The sequence below is a fragment of the Schistocerca cancellata genome, chromosome 1, assembly GCF_023864275.1.
Source record: "Schistocerca cancellata isolate TAMUIC-IGC-003103 chromosome 1, iqSchCanc2.1, whole genome shotgun sequence".
Taxonomy (NCBI): domain Eukaryota; kingdom Metazoa; phylum Arthropoda; class Insecta; order Orthoptera; family Acrididae; genus Schistocerca; species Schistocerca cancellata.
The window spans coordinates 507,945,868-507,970,271 of record NC_064626.1 but is presented as its reverse complement, the minus strand read 5'-3'; the positions used below and the strand labels follow the sequence as shown (position 1 = coordinate 507,970,271).

The 24,404-nt window shown below is 46.1% G+C and overlaps 1 protein-coding gene across 1 annotated transcript in view; it reads left to right on the top strand.

Annotated features, from left to right (window-relative positions):
- LOC126178215 (endothelial transcription factor GATA-2-like) overlaps positions 1-24,404 on the top strand; it is a 626,632-nt gene that overhangs the window by 190,291 nt on the left and 411,937 nt on the right. Inside the window, exon 2 of the mRNA XM_049924514.1 lies at positions 22,701-23,771. Coding sequence (XP_049780471.1) covers positions 22,701-23,771 — 1,071 coding nt within the window. The remainder of the gene's footprint in view (positions 1-22,700; positions 23,772-24,404) is intronic.

The window sequence follows — 24,404 nt, the reverse complement described above, 5'->3', positions numbered from 1 at the left end:
GAAACTTGGTATTTCGGATACTGGCAAATTGTCTATCGGGGACAGATGTGGTGATCTTGCTGGCCACGGGAGTATATCAAAATCACGCTGACAATTCATAGAGGCACGTGCCATGTGTGAACGAGAATTGTCCTTTTGAAAATAGGAGAGCGACATTGTCGCACGAGAGGTAGCACTGAGGGTTGCAAGATGTCCGTGACGTACCATTGGCCCGTCAAAGTTCCGTCAATCACTACCAGCCGTGACCTGAAATCACTCTGCCCGATGGCTTCCAACACCATGACGCCAGGAACAACGCCCCAGTGCCGTTCCAAAACATTGCAAGAATGGAACCTCGCTTCAAGTCGCAGCCACATCTGGCGACGATGGTAGTGCAGAACCACGATTCATCGCTGAATACAATGCAACACCACTGATCAGCAACCCGTGTTTCCCGGTCACGGCACAACACGAAACGCAGCCATTTGTGTTGTGATGTTAACAGCGGCCTATGTATTTGACGGTAATCCCTTACTCCGGCTGCTAATCTCGTACAAATGGTGTGAGAAGTCGATTACGAGCTCTCTGGTGGCAGGCGTAAATGTGAGGGGTTCCGATGTGTTTGGTGCACAATACGGTGATCCTCCCTTGTGATAGTCAGACGTTGTCGAATGAACCTTGACGACGAACATGTCTACATTCACGTTCCCACGCAGTCCAACTTGGACCATAGGCAGATCTGAATACCCAACCAATGTTGATTTTGCACGACTGGACCAGGAGGCCAATGGGACTCCCACAATGATGCTCCTTTGAAACTCCGTCAGGTGCTGATATCGCGGCATCTTTGTGTCCTTAACATCAACCACGTAAGATCTGCCACTGATCACGCCCGCTATATACGCTACCAGGCCTGGTAACAGCACTAATCGCGAACATTAGCAGTGTTCTCTGGTGGCCGTTCTACCTGTCAGAGACAAGTGCAACTTTACTGGGTGTTCGGAAATTCCCGTTACAAGCTTTTAGGAATAGGTTTGTTAAGAAACAACTCATCTGCAGATGAGTTATTTATAAACAAACCTATTGTTTTCACTGTCGCAGGCTTTCAGAACCATTTATAATGGATCAAATCAGAAGCTCTTAGGACTTGTAGGGGTGAGTGAGTAGATTATGTTTTGAATTTAAACGCATGCTCAGAAACATACCGTAACCGTGCTGCAACCATTTGAAAACTCGTTAATGCGACAACTTTTGCACGTAACTGATTAGGCGTGACGCCTAACATTACTTGTTTTACGGGTTGGTTGGTTGGTTTGTGGGGATTAAAGGGACCAGACTGCTACGGTCATCGGTCCCACTTGTTTTACAGTTTCTCTGATTAATAACTAAAGAAACTGTTCGTATACTCGTTGACGGGTTCTCTTCAATGTGTTGCAGTACGTCCTCTTCCGATTAGGGTGTGCGGCGTCGCCTTGGAGCACTACAGTCACGTCTGCCGACGGCAAAGATACCGTCCCTTGGAGCCGTTGCGTAACTGTGACTAAAAGGGTATATGATAGGGGAGGACGTTGTCGATAACGATCTTAATGAAGGTGACGAGCAGCTCTTCCACTACCGTGAGCTTCGCCATTCTGAAGGACCAAAATAATACTCAACCATCTTGCTCTAACAATCATGGATATGTGAACACCTACCTAGCAATCACGGTTGTAGGACGGAAATGGTAAGTTTCCGGACATAGGTTCCTGTTCAAAATATTATATACTCAATCCCCTCTACAAGTCCTAGAAGTTTGTAACGGGAATTTCCTAACGCCATGTAAACTCATTTACGTTCCCTCGGATGGTATGTACGTGTACGAATTTACAGTGCCAACATACAATATCATCTTGGTGCTTCATGTTTTTGGTCGGGCCGTTTATGTACATAGCCTTGCCGCAGTGGATACACCGGTTCCCGTGAGATCGCCGAAGTTAACCGCTGTCGGGCGTGGTCGGCATTTGGATGGTGCCCATCCAGGCCGCTATGCGCTGTTGCTATTTTTCGGGGTGCACTCAGCCTCGTGATGTCAATTGAGGAGCTACTCGACCGAACAGTAGCGGCTTCGGTCAAGAATACCATCATAACGACCGGGAGAGCGATGTGCTGACCCCACGCCTCTTCTACCCGCATCCTCCACTGAGGATGACACGGCGGTCGGATGGTCCCGGTAGGCCACTGGTGCCCTGAAGACGGAGTATATGTAAGTAATCGGTGTTGCTAATGCACACCAGTGGCTACATGACGTAATTTAGAGAAACCGCTGGATACGTGAAGTACGATGCTCAAACGAGGATTGCTATTCTGCTTTCTAAGAGAGCAACGTAGGTACCACTGCAACATCTGCGTATAGTGCTACGCTGTATCCCTATACTAAAAGGACCCCGCTATATTTTATCTCGGTTTCGCAGCATTCTAGGAGAGATGGAAATATCTCATCGTAACTGCAAATGATTGGGTCTGTTCACTTTCTTACTGCGAGCAGTTTTATCAAGACGGCGACGATACTGTCAATCGTAGTAGAGGTGTAACCAGGACGACACCTGCGATGGCTGCCTGTTCAGCTTAGAGGTGACCTGAGGCGCTCTAGTGTGAGGGTAGCGTGGCTCCGGCAGTGCAGGCGAGGCAAAGCAAGGCGAGGCGAGGCTGCTGCCAAAAGCGGCGGCGGACCGTCTGCTCGCGCCGTATCGATTATTGAAGTTTATTTAGACGCTTGACCTGGCGCGGCTGCCGGGAATATGGGCGCCGCCTGCCCACCTCTCCTCCCGCCTGGCCGGCCCAGCATCCGCGGCTGCAGCCGGTGCCAACGAGGGCCGCACCAGGCACTCTTCTCATGTACATCGGCTGTTCTCTCTGTCTCTCTCTCTCTCTCTCTCTCTCTCTCCCCCTCTCTCCCCCTCCCCCCTCTCCCTTTACGACTTGTGTAGTTTAACGACGCTGAGAGAGCAGTGTCGAACCAGGAGGATAGGTCAGATGCCTTAGTTGGTGATAGAAGTGCCAGAGACACATAAAAATCCGGGATGGATAATTTTCATTTCGGCTAGAGCCACAGTCAAGGTAAATGACGCCGCCATTCGACTGTAACAATTTTTACACTACTGGCTATTAAAATTGCTACACCACGAAGATAACGTGCTACAGACGCGAAATTTAACTGACAAGAAGAAGATGCTGTGATATGCAAACGATAAGCTTTTCGGAGCATTCACACAAGGCTGGCGCCGGTGGTGACACCTACAGTGTGCTGATATGAGGAAAGTTTCTAACCGATTTCTCATACACAAACAGCAGTTGACCAGCGTTGTCTGGTGAAACGTTGTTGTGATGCCTCGTGTAAGGAGGAGAAATGTGTACCATCACGTTTCCGACTTTGATAAAGGTCGGATTGTTGGCTATCGCGATTGCGGTTTACCGTATCGCGATATTGCTGCTCGCGTTGGTCGAGATCCAATGACTGTTAGCAGAATATGGAATCGTTGGGTTCAGAGGGGTAATACGGAACGCCATGCTGGATCCCAATGGCCTCGTATCACTATCAGTCGAGGTGAGAGGCATCTTACCCACATGGCTCTAACGGATCGTGCAGTCACGTCTCGATCCCTGTGTCAACAGATGGGGAAGTTTGCAAGACAACAACCATCTGCACGAACAGTTCGACGACCCTTGCAGCAGTATAGACGATCAGCTCGGAGACCATGGCTGCCGTTACCCTTGATGCTGCATCACAGATATGAGCGCCTGCGATGGTGTACTCAACGACGAACCTGGGTGCACGAATGGCAAAACGTCATGTTCGGCGACATTGTGGTGAACGCACATTGGAAGCGTGTATTCGTCATCACCATACTGGCGTATCACCGGCGTGATGGTATGGGGTGCCATTGGTTACACGTCTCATTCACCTCTTGTTCGCATTGACGGCACTTTGAACAGTGGACGTTACACTTCAAATGTGTTACGACCCGTGGCTCTACCCTTCATTCGATCGCTGCGAAACCCTACATTTGAGCAGAATAATGCACGACCGCATGCTGCAGGTCCTGTACGGGCCTTTCTGGATACAGAAAATGTTCGACTGCTGCCCTGGCCAGCACATTCTCCAGATCTCTCACCAACTGAAAACGTCTGGTCAATGGTGGCCGAGCAACTGGCGTGTCACAATACACCAGTCACTACTCTTGGTCAACTGTGGTATCGTGTTGAAGCTGCATGGGCAGCTGTACCTGTACACGCCATCCAAGCTCTGTTTGACTCAATGCCCAGGCGTATCAAGGCCGTTATTACGGCCAGAGGTGGTTGTTCTGGGTACTGATTTCTCAGGATCTATGCAGCCAAATTGCGTGAAAATGTAATCACATTTCAGTTCTAGTATAATATATTTGTCCAATGAATACCCGTTTATTATCGGCATTTCTTCTTAGTGTAGCAATTTTAATGGCCAGTAGTGTATTTTATTGGTTTACTATCCTGATTTCGGCAGTTCCAGTCTTACATCTGTCTTATGCCTTTTTACATTTAAGTAAGTTTCTGTACTTGATAGTGGTCTAAGGCCGAAGTCTGGACCGTATAACAATTAAATAAATATGGTTACAGTAAAATGACGGCAGCATCATCCAAAAAATCCAGGATCGTGTTCCTGTGCGACACACAGCTTTTATCTGTCACTCTAACTCGTCTCTCATCCAGTCGAGCGTTCTGATTCAAAGCACCCTGCGTAATGGTCGGTATCAGGGCAGCAACGAGTGTAATTGTTCGTGTACAGTATCTTCGTTTCACTTTCTTTCGTTGACAGTAAATGTGTATCGTCTGCGTCTAGTGTCATCCCACGTGGGGGACTGCATCCGGGCTGCCTTCGTTCCTCCTCCGGACGCGTTCGAACCGGAGTCGGCTCGCCACCTCGAATCCCCGAAGCGGAGTCCTAACACGCGTGATTATACGGGTAGGTAAAGTAAAAGGTATGCGAGTACAGAACAAGAAAGATAAGGATTCAAAGCACCTTCGACGGCGCTGTCATTAGAGGCAGAGTAGAAGCTTGTATTCCAGAGGGAAGGGGAAAGCAATTGGCCGTGTCATTTTAAAAGAGTCACCCCACGTTTGCCGTTAGCGAGTTAGGGATATGATGGAAAACCTGTTCCTGGAGGACTCTAGGGCGACTCGAACTGTCAAATCAAAAATGGTTCAAATATCTCTGAGCACTATGGGACTTATCAGCTCAGGTCATCAGTCCCCTAGAACTACTTAAATCTAACTAAGCTAAGGACATCACACTCATCCCTGCCCGAGGCAGGATTCGAACCTGCGACCGTAGCGGTTACGCGGTTCCAGACTGAAGCGCCTAGAACCGCTCGGCCACTCCGACCGGCGACTCGAACTGCCGTCCTCCCGAGTCCAGTATCGAACCAGAGCGCCACATCACTCGGCGCTTATGGGTCTATTCTTTGTGAGTCTGTACATGTACAAAAAGCACAGCACTCCGTCTTCAGGCCACAAGTGGCCCATCGGGGCCATCCGACTGCCGTGTCATCCTCACTACAGCTCTCATTTTATTGGGTGTTTTTGTAATAACAGTTGTAATAACAATGTGTTTAGTAAATTTTTAGTTGTTGAATAAATCGGCAACCAGTAGCACAAATGAAATTAAAATTCTTTACCAGTTTCAGGCACATGGTGACCTTCTTCAGAAGATCAGAATTATTGCGCTATCAGCGAGCGGTCAAAAATAAGCAGGTGTATGCAGCATATCACCGTAGTCTCCAGTTACAGCTTTCGGCCCCATAACACGCTTCGCACTTCGGTTTCGCCAATAGTTTCCTTTTTAGCACGTTAGCACATTTACTGTTGCTAAAAATGAATGAAGTACAAATAAATGTTTTAACAAAAGTGAGGTTCATTTCCCAGTCAAAATGTTAGAACTGTATATGATAATGTAGTCCGCGTCATAAGCCGCTACGTAATATTATAGGAAATGACACTGATCTCACTTTAATACAAATGAAGAGATCACATCTGTTGTAAATGAAGATTAGTAACCGTTATTTATACGCAGTTGTTCACGCTTCAGAACTGTTCGTGTAAAAACATGCTGGTGCCAATACATAACCTACTCCTCTTGAACAGCATCAAAGCACAACCGTGCTTGCTGTTCCCATGCACCCATCAAATCTCTACCATCAATATCAGATGCCTCTAGCACTTGTGAAACTGTAGTCGAGTTTAAAATTTTACAGAGGACCTTAGCGTAGAATTTGATCATAAATTGCTCTCATAGTCCAAACTCTCGTAACTTTTCGACCTTGCGAATTTCAACCACCTACCTCCGGATCGTTCCTCAATTCTCTTCCGACTGAGCTAGCGTTCCGTCTTTCGGGATTCCAGAAGTTGATGGGACAAAGTCTGAGCAGCCTTACGAACGCCTTTCGCCAGTGTTGCTGCTGCGAAGCAGCAATTATTATGGCACAGTGTCGTTTGCTCCTTTTGTGGATGACTGCGCCATTCGAGCACTCGTTCCTCTGTAGATTAAGTCTAAGTTCTCGATTCGAATCCCAACCTTGCATGTAGTTTTATTCTGCAGGCTGGTATCAAGCAGTTTTCTCTCCATAATCTAAGATTTGATTTTCATAGGAATGTCTAAGATGTGACTTAAACGTTTCCCGCCATATACTTTCCTATAATGGAACCGAGCCCGCTAAATGTTCTGAAAATCCTCCATTGAATTTGTAAAACTAGGGGAGTCCTGGCAGACTGAACTTACTTATACAGTACTTTCAGTAATATGATCTAATGAAAGCCGATGGAAAATTATATTAAGTGACACCTATCACCTAATTGTAAGTTTTTAATAGACTCGCATGTGGTACAAAGATTTTTTCAAGCATCTGAGAATATACTGACATGTAGGTTACTCAAGTAGGAGCTGTTGGAATAGACACGTGCCACACTCATTGTAAACAGCAGACTCCTGTCAAAAACTTGCAAGCTTCTTGCAGCATAGCTACAATTGAAGTCTCTTTGACATCGAGAACGTAATACGAGTACATGAAGCACTAAATCAGATGGTAAAGCCTGTCGGAAGGAAGACACACTTGTGATGAAGTTTTCCGTTTTTGATTAACTGTTACGTCGTTTACCGGCAGAAATTTCGATAAACTAAAATCAGCTGATCAGAATACCAGCCCATTGTCTTAGGAACTGGGGAGCCTAATAGTTCTAACGAAAGTGCGCTCCACCACTCAAAGCCGGTTGGCTTGCAGAGTACAAATGTAGATAAATACACACGTATACTTAACCAGCGCGCTAATTTGCATGGTGTCACCCTGAGATTCTAAACTAGATGTTTGGAAAAGTTATATTAGTCAGCCATAGGTCAAAATTAGATCCATGCTGTTTGAGGGACATGCTGTCGCAAATGCAATAAGTACTTCGAAGATAGACTTAAATATGCTCTAAGTGACTGACGCCCAGCGAACATGTTCGTTGCAGTATTCGAGCACTCCTTTACCTTCCACTACAGCCACTAAAATATTTATGTGATTGAAACGTCATCCTAGGCACTAGAATAATGCTGCAGCATAAACTAAACTAAAATCAGAGGATTTATTCTCTACTTGAGTTGTCAGATATTCATTACCATCAGCTTGAAACTTCAGTTATCACCTTCACGTGCTCAAGGCTGCCAAGACCATACCCCAGTTTTTCGAGCACAAATTTTAAGTCGTTCAATACCCTATGCTGCTTTTTTGTGGAAAAAAAATTAAACTCAGTTTGTTTTGCTGCCAGTTCCTCTGGTCAATGTATTTCGAGCGCTGCCGTGCCGTGCTTTAGCACTGAAGAACGCAGATAACTTTCCTCCTCGCATATTTCTTGCTTGAGATATGAAACGTAGCCGTACCTTGTGGGCTGTGGAACTGCCTGCGAGTTCAACGGCCGACCAGCACCTCAGCTACGAGACGTGAATGGTCGCTCTACACAGCAGATGCGGAGCCGCGTCGCTTTTCACCCTCGCGTACTCTGCACACAGGAGCAGAACGCTGCTGCATAAAACATGTCGACGTGCCCCCGTTTCCCCCGTGGTACTACCTTGCGTCATTTTTAGCCCGCGGAAAGGCCGCCAGCGTACTCTAGGTTACGCATCTGGATATGTCAATGCCAAATTTCTGTTGCTTCCTTCCAGAAAAATCGATTTATACAGAAAAAGTATTGCACCGTAACATCATCATTTTGAATGCAACTTTTTGACTTTAAGTTGGACCATTTCTTTTCTCGACTATAAATAAAGCTTGTTAGCATTGTTTTTATTGTCCTTGTTCTCATGGCACTATATATATTTTGATTGCACAATTTCTGTATATATTTTATGGTCAGTTTGGTCTTTTTTTGTGCGTTCCAGGAAACGGAAGAAACGTTAGTTTCATGAGAGTGGTGTTGCCTTAAGCGAAGCGACATGGGAGTATCTCTAGGATGTTCAAGTTCAGAAGCCGTCTTGATCGGTCAATATCTCCTACAGTGCTTTTTATTTGTGAGACACGCGAGACTGCACCTAGGTTAGGATTCCTTGTTAAACAGATGATACCCTTAAAACTATCTGACAGCGGATATTCTCAAGTTGCAGCACTGTGCATATTCAAAACGACTCCGGAACTGGCGACAGCTATACTGCTTATACGAAATGCAAATGAAGATTACTTCACGCTTAAGTGCAGTAGACCATTCTTGAGCCGGCCGCTGTGGCCGAGCCGTTCTAGGCGCTTCAGTCCGGGACCGCGCGACTGCTACGGTCGCAGGTTCGAATCCTGCCTCGCACATGGATGTGTATGATGTCCTTAGCTTAGTTAAGTTTAAGGGGACTGATGACCTCAGATGTTAAGTCCCATAGTGCTCAGAGCCATTTGAACCATTTTTGAACCATTCTTGACGGCTGAGGCAATAAGAGTTGGTTTGTCCAGATCGGCAGTTCGTGAAAGCTAACGGCCCACGAACTACTGATAAATCACTTAAAATTGCGTTACCATATCACAGACATTCGAAGGAACACTGCGAAACTACAGGAAAGTTAGTCGAACGTTATTTTGCAACAGCAATAAATACATCGCGTATCTTGAGTCTAAGTTTTACCTATTCAACTTCTGCTAATATCCATAGATGTAATAGTTGATTTTTTCCTACTTAATTTCTCTTCCGTCCTTCCCTGGAGACTCGTGTAATATAGTTTAGGGTCGCCTTGTGCGGGGGACATCTATCCTGCGAAGTCACAAAGCCGTGTAATCAATCTGGATTGCTGCTCAAGCCGTATCAACTTTTAACGACGATCCAAACCACCCTCGTCCGTTACCCCAGGAGAGAGCGGATCTTTTACGCTTCCAAGACAATCTTCGCTCATTGTCTGCCGTTAACAATGGTTCCAGCTAAAGCGACGCTTAACTCCAAGGAAGTTTCGCCAAACTTGGAAGCAGTAAACCCTTCGCGATACCCTCTCTTAGCTCCTCTTCCCCTCGACCCATTCGCCAAAGACATTCGCGAAAGTAATCGTGAAGTCTGTCTTCTGATTTCCTCTGCGGTTCAGAAAGTCGATAAAACGAGCGGAATTAGTTTAAGGCGTGTGCCAACGCCTCTGTTGCTGCAGCGACCTACTGCAGCCAGTACTATCCGAGGAGCGCAGTAGAGGCACGAATGTGCACTTATCCTTAAACTTAAGAAAGTCGTGCTAGAAAATATCGTCATTGTGTCATGCCTGTGTATCTGCTCGCTTCGAGCACCTGATAGAACTCCTTCAGACGATGAGCCACTCAAAACTGCATTGTACAGTTTCCTTGTGATTTATTGCTACGTAACTCGACCTTTTTCTTACCAATACGTGCTGTGGGTGTTTCGTTACTCTTTCATGACGCTGCTGCTCTAGAATTTATCGAGTTGCAGTACTGAAGATCTTTCTTCATAGGTGTGTACTTCTTTATAGCAAATGTGATTAATTTAACTGTACGAGGACTCTTTTAATAAGCACTTCTCACCACATTTGACCGTTGAAATGTTCTACTTGATACCAGTAGCTGGACCATTTTTTTTCCAACAAGCTTACACCCTTTCATTTAGATTAATGCACATTTCTACTTATTACCATTCAGTGCTAGGCTGTTTACATTCTCTTGTTACTACTCCATGTCCTCATTAACCTTAACTCCAACAAAAACCAAATCTAAAGCAAAGTTAAGAGGAGAAATATCTTAGCCATTTACGATTAAAGCAGAGTTAGGACAGGGAGACTGTTCATCGCCATTACTTCGCAACTGTGCTCTCGAGTACGTGATAAGGGACTGATGCAAGGAAAATGTTAAAAACATAAGAACTGGAATAAAGAAAGACCAAATAAACTTGAATTGTTTGGGATTCGCAAATGACTTAACGTTGCCAACTAATAGCATTCAAGAAGCCAGAAAGCAAATAAAAAGCCTACAAAAGTAACAAAAAATAGGACTTCAGATATCATTCGAAAAGACTGAGATAATGATAGTAGATCCACCAGTAATCAACCAAATAACACTATATAACAGTATAGTAAAACTAGTAAAGCAGTTTATGTACATACAACTTGAACAAAAAACCTGCGTGGTAGGAAAGAAATAACGAAATGATAAAATCTCAAAAACTAATATGGTCTAATACATCAAAAATGTCTATCACTAAAAACTAAATTAAAACATTACATGACGGTGGCTTAACGGGAAGTAACACGCGAAAGTGAAACTCTCTTAAGAGCCACCCAGAAAAACAAAATCGACAAAATCTTCAGAATAGAGAGAGGAATAGCTACAACATGCATAAATAATGGATATCAAAAAGATGGGTACTGGCGGCTTGTGACAAATCAAGTGGTTTGAAGTGAACTGGAGCTCATTGGAGATACTATACATAAAAAGCATCTCTTTCTTTGATAACATTATGAAGACACAAGAAACCAGATTGCCAAGTCAAATTGTAGGAAAACTTTAGAACATGAAGCAACTAGTTGGATGGATAAAAGAAATCAGGGAGGACATGAAAGAGCTAGAATTCACCATTGGCGATTTGCAAACCAAAACAGAAAATTTAAAGAAACTGAAAAACATCGAAATAAGAGTCAAACCAAAAATAGACAACCGACAAACAAATATTTTTTACAGATGAGGAACGATAGAAAAATCTCAGCGAATGAGGAGATACTGAGCAATTCGAAAAGAAAACCTGTTGAAGAAGACGACCAGAAAATGATTGACTGAAGTGATCGAATGAGGCAGTAGAAGCAGAAGAAGAAAAAGTAAAAACAGTATATAACGAATATATCTAGAGATAACAGAAATGACAACATTTATTGTCTGGATGTATAACCGAGTAGCCAAAAGTTAAATCATAATAATAAAACGTTTGTCAGTTTTTTGTCGGTTATATGATTTAAACGTACCTACGTTACGGATTAATAAGTCTTTCTTCATGTTTCACATAGGAGCTCTGACGACATAGAAAAATTTAAAGTAGGCCGACAAACCACAATCCGTTTATCATCACCTACAAAAATAGTCATATTCCCAATAATGCCACTTTTTACGGTGCTTATCACTTAGTAAAGACACAAATAAGTAAGACGTGGAGCACTGCAATCAGTGCACCACAGCCCGAGTGAGAGACGTTCCCATTAAGATCAACGTGGGTAACAGGGTATCAGTGTAGGCTACTCGAAACCATTCTGCTGTAGTTATCTCGTTTGTTTTACTGCCCACTGCTTGTTATCACCAAAACTAGCCACTCGGTCTCCCTTTTTTGCAGGGCATATCTGAACGACGACAATAAGGCATGTAGAGTAACAGTATAAGGGGTCTCTCCACTACGCTTACAAGGCTTCGTGAGCGCAGTTATCTGCTAATTCGTGCCACTAGTTTTCGGCATATCCTGCTACCCAGCAGGATGACACATTTTATATTTACTTTGGTGTCGCGCTGAGGATGTTGCCGAGGATGAGACTGGCAAAGCTTGATGTTTCAGTACGATATGCTACTGGTGTGTTCTCCCGCAAGTGGTAATTGCCTCTGTCTTGTCACTGTCAAACCCAGCAGCTTGTTTAAGGAAAATGCGTTAAATTACCTGTCTCGCTATGAAAGCACAAATCATTTGACGGCTTTGTTGCGGAGCATCTCTATCAGATAAGACTGGCACGCACGCGGAGTGAAGGACGTAATTGCTCGTCCCGGGAGCCGAGCGCGACGAGTTTGAGAAAATATTCCGCAATTTTCGTTTACATGTTCATTGTTAGCTTATGAGCAGGGCGGACAGAGAAATCATGGGAATATATTAAACAGGTTTTTAATTGGCCTTTAGAAAGTCTCTCTATCTTGATTGTGTGCCGCGCACGCAGGAGCCAAGTTGTCATAGCGTAAACAGCGACGGCGGTAGCGGGAATAATTTTGCGCACGCCGGTCGAAATTAGGATCATTAGCGGTACCTTCGTAATTGCTTCTGTAATTAAATCTGCAAAAACCAACTCTCGGTGGGTTTCGCAGAGTCCTTGGTTGGAGTATGCGAAACGTTGGCCAAAAATGTGTTCATAACCTTCGGAAACAAGCTTGCTTAATTTTTTTCGTTCCAACTCAGAACGTTAAGCAACGTAGATGTTGTGAAATATAGGCATTTTAAAATACAACCTATTCTTTTTACCATTTTGTGCATTTGTTCCGATAAGACTAACAGGAAACGAAGGAAGTTACTTTCCGCAATATTTATCAACACTGCACTTTACAAACTACTTGAAGTAAATACACAATTTTATGAATTTAATGAATGATATCGGTATGACGAGAACATATTTTTGTCACCGGACATTCCAGTGGAAGCTGCAATGTTTTTTCTAACACAATTAAGAGAAATGAACCGTAAGACTTCCTTCCGATGTTTAATGACCGTAGTTTATCATCTGAAAACTAAAAGCAGTAGTTATGGCTAAGAGTAATAATGATTACACAAACCATCGAGAGTATAAAATTTACGCACATCCTCTACAGTTACTGTTGTCTGTCTGAAAATTTTACTGCCCTTTTCCTTAGATGGGCTATACACTGAATTATGTATTATCTTTCACGTAATAAACGCACTAAAACCTTACCTCCAATTACATGTGAGGTGTACTGCCAAACCTACTGTATGAGACAGCGACACGTGCAACCTACGTTATTCCAAAGCAGGCTCCTGCTAGGATTAAAAACTGTTCCTGTGGAGGTGTGTGATTGAAATATGAAACATTTCAAGTAATCAAAATTATTTACATGACTGAAATGGCAAAATCCGCTAATGATGGAAAATTGCTTCAATAATAATAGCAATATTTCGTTATTCCTATGCATCATGTTCAAAGATGGTGTTTTAAATCCCTAACCATTCATTCCTATTTAACAGGTACAAATCCCAGTCTGACACGCAGTTGATAAGAAACTTTCATCCCTCTTCAGGTTTTTTGTAGCTTCCTTAAAGCTCTTAGCGTAAATGCTGGAAGGGTTCCTTACAGGAGACACATCCAGTTTCGTTCTTCATACTTCCATCATCTGAATTTGTGGTCTGTGTCTACTGAATTCATTGTCAATAGGACATAAAACCTTCATATTCCTTCTTTTGCCCATTGCCTCCCCCTCTGCCCATTGCCTCCCCCTCTGCCCATTGCCTCCCCCTCTGCCCATTGCCTCCCCCTCTGCCCATTGCCTCCCCCTCTGCCCATTGCCTCCCCCTCTGCCCATTGCCTCCCCCTCTGCCCATTGCCTCCCCCAGTGGCTACTGCTTCGACCTCTGGCTATTGCTTCCACCTCTGGCTATTGCTTCCACCTCTGGCTATTGCTTCCACCTCTCGCAAATGCTATTCTTCTCTTTCCCACTACTACTGTTGTTCTTTCTTGTCCACTGCTATTTTTCTCTTGTCCACTGCTATTTTTCTCTTGCCCACTGCAGTTTTTCTCTTGTCCACTGCTGCAGTTTTTATATTATTATCTTCTGTTCTCTTGCCCACTCCTGCTTTTTCCCTCATTTGTTGATGCTGTTCTCTTGTTTGCTGCTGCTGTTCTTTTGCCAGTTGTAGTTCTTCACTTCTGATTTCCTTCATCCCCTTTGCATTTCAATTCTTCTGTCCCTCTTTTTCTTTTCACCTTTTCCACTGTTCCCATTGCTGCACCCCTGTCCCCTCTCTCTCCCTCTCTAACTTTGTGTGTGTGTGTGTGTGTGTGTGTGTGTGTGTGTGTGTGTGTGTGTGTGTGTGTCTGTGCCTGTGCGCGCGCGCTCGCAAGAGTGGTAGAAAGCGTAAAGTGTGGGAGTATAGCTCAGGGGTGTATCTGTGCGGTTGGTCTGTGGGAGCACTGGCAGTATGCGCCACGGTACGTGTCACGTGTCAGAGCAGAGCAGGTGGGCGCCGATGCCGGCGTCTCGAACACGCCCCGATGCTTCAGACTGCTCCTCATTAGCGCCGGTGCCTCGTGGCGTGGGAACACTGCGGTTAACCACGCTCTCCTCGGCCCTCATCTGCTGTCGCCATGCCCGCGGACGCTGCTGCCGTTCTGCCAGTCAGTATCTTTGTGTACTCTGAGGGATCTTGTGCTCCCAGTGTCTTGTGGTTTCGGCGGATACCATCATAGTGAATGATTCGGTCCCCTGCGAGGAGTTTTACTATGTTACGAAGAGGGTGCCAAATGTAACATTTTGTCACACACCGAGGACATGCCTTCCTGATATTCTGGAGCTTGTGCTAACGCTAATCTGACTGAGGAGTTTGGCACAAGAGATTAAATGATGGTGAGCTGCATGAAATCAGTCAGAAGACTGAAGATGAAAAAAATGCTCATACCTGTCAAAATTATCCTTGCTTATTGCTACCACTACGAATATTCAAGTCCATGTCCTACAGTTCATTGACTCTCCCCCCCCCCCTTCTTCCCTACACACACACCACACACCACACACACACAGACACAGACACAGACACACACACACACACACACACACACACACACACACACACACACACACACACACACACACACACTGAATTTAAAAGTTTTCTTGAATGGTACAGTTCTGAATGACCTATTATCTTCAAAATTTTAGGAAATTTCCGTTGGTTTAAATGAAATAGCTTAGCTGGAGATTAACTATCTGCTGCTCGCTGGAAGATAAGCATACAGCTAAGTTCTGAAACGCCTACAATGGCGTAGGACATGAGGATAACATTAAAATAATTACGTTGTTATTGACCCAGAAATACAGCACAGACTATAAGTTAGACGAAACAACGAATGTGTTACAAGTCGATTTCTAGCATTTGCCGTCGGAAACCCCTCTATGTAGGTGGCATGTTAGCTGGGTACCTGAAATATTATCTTAACAACGCGACCATTGAATGGTTCGATTCAAAATCGCCACACGCGTTAAGACATTTATTCCACTGGGAGACGAGACTATCAATTTCTGTTTCGTAGAACTAAGTCGGCCGCTAACGAATCAATAACCGCACCCATTTTTGCACTTCCTCGTCCGACTGAAACAGACGTCCACGCACGCCGTGCTTCAGGTCGTAAGAAATGTGAATATGACACTGCGAACCATTCGGACTGTACGGAGGATGTTGCAGTGCTTTCCAACCAAACTGCAGAGCCGTAGTCTTCGTCCGACTGGCAGTGGGGAGACGATGATTCTGTCCGACAGCATTCCTGGGCGTTCTGACTTTATGGCGCGTCGCAGTTTCTGCAAAGTGTTTTCATTGCACTGCGCATTCATTGTGATTCCACGATCGAGAAACACGACGAGAAAAGGGCTCTTGCAGTCGAAGGAAGTCGTCATGATCTTACCGGAAAATGTGTGAACAACTTTCGGTTTCTTTGGCGGGGGATGTGGGATGTTTCCACTGTTAGCTTCACCGTTTGCCATCGGGCTGTCGGAATGTTGGCGGACGAAATCATTCTGGTGCATCATATTGCCCACCTCCACACTGCCTATCGGACGGAGGCTACTCTTCAGCGATTTTGTTGGGAAACGCTGCAACTTCATCTGTGGCCGGCCTCTGTGGCCGAGCGGTTCTAGGCGCTTCAATACGGAACCGCGCGACTGCTACGGTCGCAGGTTCGAATCCTGCCTCGGGCATGGATGTGTGTGATGGCCTTAGATTAGTTAGATTTAAGTAGTTTTAAGTCTAGGGGACTAATGACCTCAGATGTTAAGTCCCATAGTGCTTAGAGCCATTTGAACCATTTGGAACGCATCCGTACACCCCGGATATCTCACCGTGTGATTTTCACATCTTTGTCGACCTGAAGAAAGGCATGGGTGGATCTCGCTTTCTACAGGACGAGGAAGAGAACGAGAGGGTGCTGTGTGGATCGTCAGCGGGCAACAGCGTTCTACGAAAGAGGAAATGATCGTCTCATCTCTCAGTGAGCTAAATATCTTAAAGCGAGTGGTGATTACTTTTGAAAGGAACCATTGTATGCTCCGATTGTGACAGATGCTCAGTTTTCATTTGACTGCCCCTCATACGTCTTCACTCAGACACGAAGGTAAAACAGAACAGTTTGTTTTTTCTCTCTATACACGATTTGGTGATAAAAAAAGGGTAAAACAGATTTTTATGGTGCGAGCAGCAGCAGCAAGAGCAAATCATGAGTTTCCAGGTGTGGTGGACTTGTGTGACAGTCCAGAGGAAGAGCCAGGGAGCGGAGGAATAACAGTAGTGAGTGGGTCGTGCTGCTGGGATGGACAGGTGGAGCAGCACCTTGCGCTGGCAGGTGCGTCCGCGGAGAGCAAGGTGCACGCCGAGCCCGCGGCGCCGGCCGCAGCACCTGTAGCCGAAACTGTCTGGTCGCTGGAACAACGTCTTCTGAGGCCGCAGAGTGTTCCACGTGTCTCATTGTGCCCCACACGTGACTGTTTGCACGTTCTGACCAAGATGCGATGATATCGAGTATCTTCGCAGCTGCCGGCCTGAGTGGCCGAGCGGTTCTAGGCGCTTCAGTCTGGACCCGCGCGACCGCTGTGGTCGTAGGTTCGAATCCTGCCCCGGGCATGGATGCGTGTGGTGTCCTTAGGTTAGTTCGGTTTAAGTAGTACTAAGTTCTAGGGGACTGATGACCTCAGATGTTAAGTCCCATAGTGCTCAGAGCCATTTGAACAATTTTTTCTTCGCAGCTATGTCACTGGCTCGAGGAATATTTGAATAACAGAACCCAGTTGGACGGGTTTATACGACGTTATTTAAAAGGGCTACACAAAAATATGAAAAATGATATCGAGTATCTCCGCAGCTATGTCACTAGCTCGAGGAATACAGGGTGATCAAAAAGTCAGTATAAACTTGAAAACTTAATAAACGACGGAATAATGTAGATAGAGAGATAAAAATTGACACACATGCTTGGAATGACATGGAGTTTTATTAGAACGAAAACAAAACAAAGTTCAAAAAATGTCCGACAGACGGCGCGTGAAAGATCTCTTGTGCGCGTCGTTCGGTGATGATCATGTGCTCAGCCGCCACTTTCGTCATGCTTGGCCTCTCATGTCCCCAGACCTCAGACCGTGCAGTTATTGGGTTTGGGGTTACCTGAAGTCGCAAGTGTATCGTGATCGACCGACTTGGATGCTGAAAGACAACAGCCGACGCCAATGCTTCACCATAACTCCGGACATGCTCTACAGTGCTGTTCACAACAATATTCCTCGAAGACACCTATTGTTGAGGAATGATGGTGGACATATTGAGCATTTTCTGTAGAGAATATCATCTTTGCTTTGTCTTACTTTGTTATGCTAATTATTGCTATTCTGATCAGCTGAAGCGCCATCTGTCGGACATTTTTTGAACTTTCATATTTTTTTGGTTCTAATAAAACCCCATGTCGTTCCAAGCATGGGTGTCAATTTGTACCTCTCTATCTACATTATTGCGTGATTTATTCAGTTTTCAAATTTATAATGACTTTTTGATCACCCGGTATTAGAATAACAGAACCCGGTTGGACGGGTTTATACGAGATCATTTGAAAGGGCTACACAAAAATATGGAAACATAGCGAGAAATGCATGTTTGAAGGCAAATGCAGATGCTATCCAAGCCTGCAGGTTGCACTGTTGTATTCGAAAACGAACCGCACCTGTGCAATGTCTTCGATACTTTGCAGGTATCAGTCGTGGTCAGAAGAGAATTACGTCGGAGCTAAGTGGTTCGAACGTGGCCATATTATTGGTCCTCGTATGGTGGGTGCTTCGGTAACGAGGGGAGCCGAGTGTTTGGTGTTTCAAGAGGCTCCGAATTGAAGATTTATTGCGCATACTGGGAAAGCGGAGAAACGTCACCGCTAAGTCACATCGCCGATGTAAGTGTGTGTTGAGTGATCGCGACATATGTTCATTGAAGAAGTTTGTCACGAAAATTAAGAGGACGACAGCTGTAAAAGTAACTGTAGAACTGAGTATCGCACTCACGAACCCTGTCAGCACCAAAACAGTACGAAGAACCCTCCTTAAGCACGGAATTTGCAGGGCGATTTGGAATTCCAAAACTACTCATCACCGATGCAAATTCCCGTAAAACGTGGTGTCGAAGCCATGAAACATGGGTTATGGAGCAATGGAAGCATGTCATTTGGTTGAATGACTCTTGTTTCATACTGTTTTCAACTTCCAGTCGAATTTACGTCACAGGAGTGAAACTTGGCGGAGGTTAGGTGATGATTTGGGTAGCCACACTATGGCATTCCACTGGCCCCATGCTTCTCTGCAAAATTGCATTACTCGCAAAGATTATGTGACCATTTTAGCTGATCAGGTCAATTCCGTGGTAGAATGTTAGTTACCAAAAGGCGATGCTGTGTTTAATGATGAGAGGCCCGTGTTCGCATATCTCACATCGTCCGGGAGTGGTTTTGTGTACACGAGGATAAACTGTCGCTTCTCCTTTGGCCACCAGTCACCAGGTCTCGTTATTATCGGGCCTTTGAGATGTAATTTGGAGAAGAGGGCGCATTATCGCTATCCAGCTTCATCACCATTACCTGGACTTGCCACTATTTTACAGGAAGAATGGTATAACATTACGTTGAAAACTATATACCATCTGTATTTATCCATGTCGAGACAGCTGGAAGCTAGGGACTGGTGACCTTAGCAGCTAAGTCCCATAAGATTTCACACACAGGTGAACATGTGAACAACTGGAAGCATTTTTGAATGCAAACGGATCTAAGCGTGTAAATGCTTTTTCCAGCTCCCGTAAGTAAGCGCCTTAACTTTCGTCCATTCTTTCTTTTGGGTCGAACAACATAGAGTTAGGAAGCGTACCTGCAGGGCACTTCTCATGCCAAGTGTATTTCTGTAATTAGAACTCATCACTTCTCCGCTAATTCGTTCCTCGTTTATTTTGAGACTTCAAATAAGAGCAAGGATGTTCGGGTTTACTGCTCCCTGGACGTCGTGACCACGGCCGGAGTACTAGCTCACCTACAAAGGATGAAGAGAGCTTTGGCCGTGGCTTCGCAGAAGTAATCTTCTTAGTAATCGAATGAACTACTTCCGGGAAGTCTCGCAAAGGGCACATTGATTTCATTGCCTCTAATGCTAGTTTTTTTTTTTTTTTAATAACTTCTCCTCTGTCATCAAGACACTCAGTGCTCCCCGTTTTAGCCATTCGATAATCGAAGAGCGTTCGAGGAACCCGCTTGACAGTCGGACGCACTGACGACCCGGGCAGGGAAGATCACATTCCTTACTATAACCATTTTTTATATTTGCAGTAATGCGTGCACTGGTGTGATACCGAAAGCAAGAGCGTACGTTGTACGTTCAGCTCTATGGGCAGTGAGGGCTGTAATTATAGCGCACAGTCGTACAGTTTTCGAAAGAGATGGCGCGGTTATTGGGAGATCGAACTCATATTCGAAAAGAATGGGATCCATATTGTTGCTGTGCGTTTTTCTAAATCACTCTAAGTGAACGTAGGATTGTTGTTTTGAGGCAAACACATTGTTTCCAGTATGACCTAATACTGAAAGACCGTCAATGCTAAACTGTCTTCCGGTATGTATCAGGTTCATTGCACAGTCTTGGCATCAGTATTTAAAAGATTTTGTGATGGGTCGCGTTTCTTAATAAACCACCTTCAAAACTTTTGTACAGTACTTAATTCTGCGAAAGATCAGTCTGCTTATGTTGACTGACATCTTCGTGTACAACTTCTTGCTGAGGAAAGCGACAACGCGATCAAGACTGCTTAATATACTTGATGGGTACAATTTAGAAGTTGATTGCTTTTTTCTCGAGTAGGCGGTTGATTGGCTTTATTGTTCTCCTTCTTCTATCCTGGTGTAAGCGCGTTAAATGGATCGAAGCAGGTAACTCAAACTAAGCAAGTAAGTCCATGTTGCACACAGGCTATTTGGTAGAACATATTAATGTGTTTTCAGGATCGATTTCTTGTTCTATCAATTTCTCGGTGACCAACTAGTCACAGTCCCCAGATATTGGGTCGTTGTAACTGAACTCCCGCTACTTGAGCCACTATACACGGATTCCTATTTACTGTACAGATCCCCAATTTTACAGGAATGATGTTCAGACTGTGTACTGCAGGATTTGCGTTGTTAGCAGGGTTAGCGTCATTACTTCCGTTAGGCGCCGGTACCGTAACGGTGATGTAACGTTGAAGCACAAGCATCAGTGCATGTTACATTTTCAGTCAAAAAAATGGTTCAAATGGCTCTGAGTACTATGGGACTTAAATTCTGTGGTCATCAGTCCCCTATAACTTAGAACTACTTAAACCTAACTAACGTAAGGACATCACACACATCCATGTCCGAGGCAGGATTCGAACCTGCGACCGTAGCGGTCACGCGGTTCCAAACTGAAGCGCTTAGAACTGCACGGCCACACCGGCCGGCCATTTTCAGTCAGTCAACATTGGTTTGGACACGGTGATCAGGGCTTCACTCGCAAAGCTGTTTTTCAAAACGACAGCAATAATGCTGCTGATAATCGGGAGTATCAAAGCACTGAGTGAATACGGAGAGGTCCTCATTCGAACCAGGGTTCAAGATCGTGACTCGAAATTTATAATTAACTAGCGATTTGGGAATCGCTCCTGGGAGAGGCCGACGGCCAACTGAGCCACAAATTGTAGAAGCAGTTACTGTTGCCGTGATTGAGAATGCTGGACACAATGCGTAATCTTTAAGCAGTGAACGAGCATGTCAACAAATCTGAACAATCCATGATCCACCGTTGGAACAGTGCCACGAGCAACAGTCACGTGGCATCTGTGCAAACTTCAAATTACTTCCCATCTCAGATGGTCGTTACATTGATCAACGTTTGTAACTCGGTACGTCATCGTGGTAGGCAATTAATTAATGTTATCGTCTGATGTGGAAATTAAAATGTCTTCGATGATTTATTCTTATTTCTCTGATACTGGTCCTTACAGATGTTCCCACCCCTTTGAAGTAACGAAAGTTTAGTTGTAACCACACTGAACATTACCTTAGCTTTCGTGTGTTTCATAATGCACATCTTGTGGTACGTCATGAACTTAACTTCTAAAGTATTTGTCAGCCAGAACGGTATTAGGGCCTATAGCCCGTCAGCAGTAGCATGTACTGTACAAATCTACACCAAATTGACTGTCTGTTAAGTTCAGAGTCTTGATTACAGTTAAAAATTCACATCTCTACCGATTGTCGTATGGACATATTATAAATGTGAAATGGTAAACGGCCACACGTTCTTGATGAGGATGTTGTTTTCAAGTACGCACAAGCTGCGGAGCGCCCAACATAAAATATTTTCGTATGGTGCAGTAAACATTGTGGCTTACGCATTTTGTTCTAGTGTGTAAAACTGTGAGTGGTGGTGGAAGACAGTCGATCGTATTTGTATTTCATATTTTACATTTTGGAACGTAATTTCAAACATTTTAGTCACATTTGTCTCGAATTAAGTTACAAGACCGCTTATACCTTAATGTCGAGCGCCCGACACGTACTGGGTGGTTATCATTAAAGTGCAGGCACTCACAAAGGTCCAGTCTGGGCTGCAATTTTCGTATGACAGCGGAAGTAGGTTGATATTCTAATGTGTTAATGCAAAACCGATAAACGCAAAAAATATTTACAATTTTAGTCACGAGGTGTAAATCTAGCGTTGTGAATGCTAGACAGAAGTATAGAAATGATGCCATTTGTGATGGATTAGGAATGGGACGTTGCCAGCAAAGGTCAATTGTGTGAGAAAAGTATAACGTTGATCTCATTATTAACCGCCACTTACACAACTGGTTCAATAAGAGTACCGGAAACGTCGACGAGATGCCGTACAGCGGCAGATTTGCACCTGGTGGCCAAAATTTTTTTTTTCCTGCGTGAATCCGTTACTCATTAACGTTTTAGCATGTTCCAAGCTTCGGAACCATACGATAATTGCAGCCCACACACTGAGTAGCTGCACTTTATTTGTAACCACCAGATAGATAACATCAGTCTACGAGACGGCAACTTTTGTTCATTATATAGTGATCAGGGTTTCCAGAGACATCACGTCTTCAAGTATGATATTAACTTGTGCAGCAATAGCAGCGCTGTTGTGTGCTCAATCGAGCGAGCGCGCAGCCTGCCAGCCGGCCTGAGTTATGCCTTCCGTTGCAGCAGCTGCGGCGCGCATGGGGACGTCGCAGGTGTGTCGGCCGCACTTCCACACGCCGCTGCACCCCTGGCTGTCGGACACGAGTAAGCCGGCCTGGTGCAGCCCGTTCGCAGCGCCTGCGGGGGCCGGCGTCGGCGTCGACGAGAAGCCTCTGTCCCCCGCGCCGGTGGTGGGTGGAGGCGCGGGGGCGGCGGCCGGAGGCGGCGGGGGCGTGGCGGGAGCGGGGGCCGGTGCGGCGGCGGCGGCCGCTGCGGCGGCGGCGCACGCGCCGCACCACCTGTTCAGCTTCCCGCCGACGCCACCCAAGGACGCCACCCCCGACTCGGTGACGGCCGCGTCGTCAACGGCCGCGTCCGCCGTCTCGGAGTACCAGCACGCAGCCGCCGCCGTGGCGCACGCCGCCGCCATGGGCGTCGCCTTCATGCAGCAGCAGCACCAACAGCAACAGCAGCAGCAACAGCAGCAGCAGCAACAACAGCAGCAGCAGCAAGAAGACGGCAGCGTGGTCGGCTACGGCGGCGCGGGGTCCGGCGCGCTCGACGTCAAACCGGGCCTCAACATGCTCAACTCGCTCGGGGCCGGCGGGGGCGGAGGCGGCGGCGGCGCCGGCGGCGCCAACTGCGCGGGCGGCAACGGCGCGGCGGCCGCGGCGGCGGCGGCAGCGGCGGCGGCGGTCAAGCAGCGGGAAGGTATGGCGGCTGTCGCGACGTCGTCGTCGTCCTCGTACTCGACGTCGCCAGGGCCCGGCAGCGCCGGCATGCCGACCGCCAACCACGTGTCCACTGTCGGCGAGTACCCCTACCCGCACCCCCACCACGACATGGGGTACGCGGCGCACCACCACCACCACCACCCCCTGAACCACCACCACCACCATCACCACCACGCGAGTACGGCGGCGGCGGCGGCCATGTTCAGCGCCAAGGCCCTGGCGTCGACGGGTCACGCGCACGCCCACGGCCACGGGCACGGCCACGGCCACGGGCACCCGGGCGCCACGCACGCGCACGCGCCGCAGAACGCCGCCTCGGCCAATGCCAAAGCGTCGCGGACGAAATCGCGGTCCAGCGCCGGTAAGCCCGCTCCGCCTGCCTCTGCTCTCCTCTGCCTACGCCTCTCTGTGACTCTCCTTTCTCTCCGCTCTTCGGGAGAAAGCTAACACGTTTGTCTTCCACTGACATGCCTCCACTAACCGCACTTAACAAAAGCAGACATACGGCGGCCCTCCTCATGCCAGTCTCGTCTGTTCAGTTCTCTTCCTGTCGCACTTTCCAGTCATGTCGGCTCGCAACCTCATTGTCCTCGAAGCCTTTCGTTTCAGTATCCTTGTAAGAAAAGACTGCATTCTAGCCACGCCAGTGACGAACGAAAACATATAGTATTTATAACTTCAATCACTCTTACTCGCCGTGCTAGCCAGTAGTAGTTAGACAATTGGTTTCTGTTGACCAACAGCCATCTTCACTGTAATTTGTATCTCGGACATCAGACAGTGTCATCCACCATGAAACCGTTACTAAGAGTAACTTGGCAAGAAATGTATTTGTAGTGTGTATCTCCTAACAGCCGTCCAAGGCATTTTCTCTGTTTCGACAGACATTTTTTATTTCGTTTTTGCAGTATTTAGCTTGAGTCAGCCCTAAGAAACACCGCTCATTAGGCTTGTCATGCGACGCCCACTGTTGACGGAAAGCGTCGGTTTGTTT